The sequence below is a fragment of the Phalaenopsis equestris genome, unplaced genomic scaffold (genome assembly GCF_001263595.1).
Source record: "Phalaenopsis equestris unplaced genomic scaffold, ASM126359v1 Scaffold000270, whole genome shotgun sequence".
In the NCBI taxonomy this organism is placed as follows: Eukaryota; Viridiplantae; Streptophyta; class Magnoliopsida; order Asparagales; family Orchidaceae; genus Phalaenopsis; species Phalaenopsis equestris.
In genome coordinates, this window is record NW_018164712.1 from 634830 (window position 1) to 641309 (window position 6480).

Consider the following 6480-nt stretch of genomic DNA (forward strand, 5'->3'; position numbering starts at 1 on the left):
TGTAAATAAGCCAAGTTTGAGGTAATTGAATAGTTATTTGTGTTTGGCTGGTTTGAATTTATATTTGTTCAAAATTTGCTTGAGTTTGAGATTGTTCGTCAAAAGCTTATTTGTGTTATTTTCATTTTATGTTGATGAGGAGCTATTTGGGCTCCTCTTTGGCTCAAATTTGGTTCAAGAAAAGAAGAGTGGGAGGTTCATGAAGAGATGCAAGGAAGAGCAGTGGTCCATACAATTCAAGTTAAAATATGATATTGCAAAAAACCAAAAAATGAAGAGATATGAGAACTGACAGAAAGAAAAAAGAGCTACGAGAGAAGACAGGTTGGCGCCAAGAAGCAGTAAGAGCTCAGGTCACAACTCATGAGTTGTGATCGAGAGAGACCATAACCCAAATCTAAGATGCTGCAAGAGTGGGTCATTGCAAAGGTTTTATAAAGTACAATTTACAATTATAATCTTGGCTATTAGAGATTTGAATTCAATGGTTGAGAATCCTCTATTACACATCAAAAATAAGTCGGTGTGGACCTCAAAGTCACCCAGTGGAAGGGGGACAAGAAAAGCATGATCCACCTGAACCTATCGAGGACATCTAAAAGTCATCAACACATACCAAACCACCTCTGCATAGGGGGAAGCGACATGCCTTTGAAGGGTAAAAAGGAATTGGAAACCACAAACATAAGGCCCCAAGAAGACTCACCAAAATCACGCTCAAAGGAATCGCTTGCCAGCCCAACTCAATAACCACCCGACCTAGCCGCCGCCCAGCAGCGCTCATAGGATTCATAATTTTTATTCATGTATGGAACAAAGTGTCCCCATCATATCTATGTATCCTAGGGGTACAGTATGTAAATATCCATCGGCCTAGCCCTATAACTAATGGGTTGTCTCGATAACAAAAAAGGGGGGTATTGTTTTTGGCTATCGATTGTGCTCTCTCTCTCCATTCGTCTAACGCTCTATCCCTTAGGCGTGTCTCATGGACAGATTATGATTCAACATCTATACTTTCTCCTTTATTATAACATGCATATATATAGACATATACATACATATCTTAACGAGTCGGATGCATGCTATTCACGAACGATGAGTTTTTTTGACATCTTTGATTAAGTTATCTCAGTAAAATATATTTTTTCTTCTTTTTCTTTTTCTATTGGTGGTTCTTCGTATTGCTTGCTAATATAATCCTTTCAATGACTACTTGTGAAATTTCATCTCTTAAAATAAAACACTTCTTATGAAAGATTCTTAACTTGCCCAATTCACCTATAAAATCTTCTCTAAAATCTAATCAAGTCTATTATTTTGCCACATATTTCAAACAATCTAAAACTCTTGATGAGCAATACAATGCCAATTCACCTATAAAATCTTCTCTAAAATCTAATCATTTTGCCACATATTTCAAACAATCTAAAACTCTTCATGAGCAATACAATGTTATGACAACTAACCTAGATTAGTGTCTTGAAGAACTAAAAAAAAATCAAATTCATTTTTCCATCAAATTTATCCATTCTGAAATTCTCTAACCCTATTGAATCCACCAAGCCCATTACCACGCTTTCTTCTGTGAATGATCCTGAGTGTGATGATGTGGTTGAAGTTGATCTTGAGAATGAGTGTGATGATGAAGTATTCAGAATCAAATAAGAGACCTTAGCAAAGGTTGTGGCTAGGTTTGAGAGTAAAGAGGCTCTAGCCACTATTATTGTTCCCTAAGTTCCACAGAAAGAGGTATTACGTTTTTTTCCCAACTTCATGTACTAATATCCGCTCCATCATAGGTTGACCATATATTTCCAAAAAAGACGCCAAAACATTATCATATAGAAGTGCATAAATAGTAGCATAATGTACGGATATATCAAGATTCTTCAAAAATTGAAATAATCATACAAGATGCATGGTCCCAAGTTCATTATTATCTACTTCTTTAGTATCATGAGCTGATTTTGTACTTCTACAATCAACATAGCCTCATTTATTATGATATTCCTGCCAATGATGTTAATTTGATGAGATGTAAGTCAACAACAACCCCAAATTCTCCAATAGCACTTAATCTAAAACCATCTCCACATGTTATTTATGGTGTTTGTTAACCACCTTTTTGACCACTAGACTAAAGTTGTTATCTACTTATGGGTGTACTTGGTATATATAGTGCCCAAGCTTGTTCCACCACAAACACCTCTATAGACACCAATTGCTCATCAATTCTTGTAAGATAAGTTCTTCGCATTTCATGGGAGTTAATCTAGGGCAAGGTTATTAAGCATACTATCACATGCCTTATTTGGCTTTTCTTATTAAAGCACTGCAACAGCAGCATATCATAATTGATCATGTAATAAATATTTAAAAAAGTGCTAATATATGTAGAAAATTATTTCATTAAAAACTTCTCTTAAAAGAAATATCCATGATATACTTTGATTGAAATTAAATTATTTCTTTTTCTTATTTTCATAAATGCAAGTTTTCTTTATAAATATTAGATTATTGTAAGAGAATTATAATAATAATGAATATAATACATTTTGAATGCAAATTATCCATAATCCCCATCCCCTAATCTTCTATCTCTAGTTAATAAAAAATGGGCCTTGCTATCAATGCCCAGGCTACGATGTTAGTGAGGTACAAAAAGAAAAAAGGAATATACCACGTAGAATAGATGAAATCATAACAATAGAAAAGTGATATATTATTATTCATAAGAGTAACAACATTAAAATATATAAATATTGTTTCTGATAAGCAAACCAATTTCTCTTACTAAGAGAGAACTGGCAAATTCTCCACTGTTATCGAGCAACTCACATAATGGAATAATTATTTATAAGCCCTCTGTTAAATTACGTCAACAAAAGAAAACAACATAAGACCGTCAAGAGAAAAGAAATTAGCCACACATCCTTGGTTTTAATTTTGCACTTTTAATTTGGTATTACCATAATAGGAAATAGTTGATAATGGCCCATCGGTTAAATTATCCTTTATTGGAATTCATCTTAATTGCAATCTTTCATTATCTCCTTCTCTTATTAAGATAAGTTGCCAAAAGATTAGGAGTGATAGAGGATGCCAAACTTACAAGTTACTTGCTTCTAAAGTTTAGCCAAGCAAAATTGAAAAGAGAGAGGTTCCATGTCAATGCCAAGAGAGTGGTTCCATGTCAATGCCTTCATGATGCTTGAATTCTTCCTTGATAGCTTCATTTTTGTTGAAAATAAAACGAACATAATTTTATCTTTTGTTAGATGAAAATAATGAAGATAATTCCTTTTCATACTCCATGTTTCTAAATTTTAGCCAAATATATAAGGAAACAGAATGATTCCATGTTAATTCCTTCAAAATGCTTAAATTCTTCTTCACTTACTTCAATATTGTTGAAGAAAAAATAAGATAATCGTTTCTTTTTTTAGATGCAAATTACAAGGACAATTAATTTTAATATTTTTACGAGGATGATGGAAACCTTGATTAATTTCATGTTTGGATGATAATGATGATGCCACTCAACTTGATCACGTTCAAGGTGATGACAATGACAAATATAAACTTTTAACATCCGGATATCGATAGTGATAGCTTTAATTTTTCATTAGTGGTTGAAAAAGTATAAAGATGAATAATTTATCTACTATGCTCCCTTTCTCTCTCTCCCTACTTTTTATCTCTCATGCTCAAATTCTTCCCCTTTCCATCTTTAGAGGACTTCAAATCCTTTTATCCATCAACAACAAAAGCGTAGGCCACAAGCCCTTAGAAACAAGAAGATCCTCCTACTGTGGAATTCAAATCAAAGGGTGAGTATTACTCATTTATGCTCGCCACTTTGTGCTATACCAAGTAGATTTGCTTTAATGAACCTATTGTAACTATATTTCTCTATTATTGAAGGCTCTTTACTCGCTAAACAAATCTTGATCATTCCTCCCACACATTTGAGTTTGTTGAATCAATTCAAGCGACTCCTCAACTATGATTTTTATGGCAGCTCTTGTTATCAACAATCTTTGTAACAAATATCTAGCAAATATAAATTAATATTTTTTTGTCAATTTTCTTGGTTTTGTGATTTAATTTCCAAAAGCAATCCTCTGTATCTCCACCTTCATCTATACTTCTAATTGCATGTGTAGGGACATGCCATCACCAACAAACTTCATATTATATCTTGAGTATTTATTTTTTCTTTTTTATTTTTATTTACTTTTTTTAAGGATGTAAACATTTTCCAAATATTTTATTAATTTTAAGGAGTAAAATAATAAATGAGTGGGACATGAGACCAATTGCAAATAAAAAGGTCATAAGGCCGGTTACAAATCAAATTTTATGAAAGAATCCCAAGGAATATTAAGCTCAAAGTAGAGCACAAATTGAACTCGAATCATAATTCCATCACAAGAACCAAGAAAAATACCACTTAAGCTAGAGCTCTTTAGTCTATTATATCTAAAGGAATTTACATACATACCACCCAATTCTTATATATTTACATATCTAAAACCTAAAATTTCATTTTTACATTTATACCACACAAATCTTTCATATCACATTAGAAATATCACTATTTCTAACTTAAAAAAAAAGTAAAATACACATTTTCATGCGTAGGTAACGTGTCAGATATATAAAAATTAAAGTTTAGGTGTTTGATATGTAAATACATAATAATTGGGTGGTATGCTTGCAAATCTTTCGTTTTCTCTAATAAATGAATTTACATGATCCTTTAACAGCTTCCAATGCGTGTAAATACATAATAATTGGGTGGTATGTTTGCAAATCTTCGTTTTCTCTAATAAATGAACATACATGATCCTTTAACAGCTTCCAATGCATCTGAACTAGTTTGTTAAATCAGAATCAACTCACAGGCAGAAGACCATGTATTCTGATAAGTCTACAACTAATACGATGTCGGAATTGACAGTCAATACCAAGTCAAAATTAGCACAGATACTCTGCATCGAACGAGATCCCATTGCCAATACTATACTTTATCAGAATTTGCAGGAGGTAAGTTGTTCCCTCCGACAAAACTGCTTTAATATTATGGCAGGTTCATTCAACCATGATTACAGCTTTTATGCGCTTAAAACAATAAATTGTTAGCATGGTAAAGCATTAATGCTCCAATGGCAACTTATACGAAGAAAACCCCTCAACAAAGAAAATCAAATGGTAACCACATCACAAACCACACACACGAAGCAAGAAGCTAATCATGATAACGTTTCGATCCTAAGAAAACTCGCGAAGTGCTAAAATTGCAACAAGGCAGAAGAAATTTTTCTTCCGAAAAGGTATGCAACTGAATAACCTAATAATTTACCATTCCACTGATTCTTGTACGTTTATGAAGCTGACAAAAAAGAAAACCAAAAAGATTTTTTTGAAAAGCATTATAATGTCATAAGAGAACATAAATCCACAATTTAATCAAGAAGATGAATGATTCAAAAGCTAATGCTCTGACAGATTACACAGGACGACAGCAAATTTGCTTTTCCGTCTTACCTGTCTGCATTGTTTGCCGGCAGGGGCGGGCTTTTCTGTCCCGACGTTGGACACAAATCCACTTCCAGTTCGAGCGAGAGCTTCAGCTGGATCAGAGATTGAAAGCCTTAGTCTAGAAAAAGTGAAGATTACGCCAACTAATAAAGACGGAGAGATAAAGAACTGGAGTGATTCAGGATTTTGCGACAAGTACTGAGAATTTCCACAAAAAGGAGGGCTGGGAAAAGGAAAAATAAAGCCAATATAATTCGCGGAAACTTGACATCATATGGCTAGTCATATTCCCTTAGGGAAAAGGTTTCTATTTTTATTTATTTATTTATTTATTTTTTTGACATACTTTTCACGTTCATAAAGTTTTGATATCTACATGCAGACAGCTCATATCTCTAAAATCACATAAAAAAATATTTTATAAAATTAAACACAACAGTTCATGCACCCATCTATGAGTGTAAATATCAAATTGTGAGTATAAGAGAAGGGAAAAATTGCATAAATAGCATTTGAAATATTGTTGTTTAAAAAACCAGCACTCAAATGATTATTTAAAGTGTCGAACTGATGCATCTAGTTGTGCCACAATCAAATCGTTGAGAATTCAATAAAAATAAAAAATATGGGTTTGGGTTTTATTGTCAATTATGATATTTGAGCTAGAGTTTGAAAAATGGGTGAAGGAGACGTATAAAATTGCCTCATTAATAAAGTTAGAACTTTCTTTGTAAGTTGTGCCAAAAACTTTTGAATAGCATAAAAATCAAACTTTTCCCAACATCATTTCCATATAAAAGATGTGCGAGAAAATTCCATGGCAAAATTAATATTATTTTCCCCATCTCCTGCTTATTGCTCAATAAAAATAATGTTATAAATTTTATTATTATTTTTTAAATATTATTCAAAATCTAAACTTGAATCCATAAT

The 6480-nt window shown here is 32.6% G+C and overlaps 1 protein-coding gene across 1 annotated transcript in view; it reads right to left on the bottom strand.

The window, feature by feature from the left end:
- Positions 1–5767, bottom strand: part of LOC110024714 (calmodulin-binding transcription activator 4-like) — a gene marked incomplete at its 3' end in the record, with an annotated part of 118150 nt that extends 112383 nt beyond the window's left edge. Inside the window, 1 exon segment of the mRNA XM_020724834.1 lies at positions 5554–5767. Within this exon segment, the coding sequence (XP_020580493.1) occupies positions 5554–5563 (10 nt within the window).
- Positions 5768–6480: the final 713 nt, after the last annotated feature.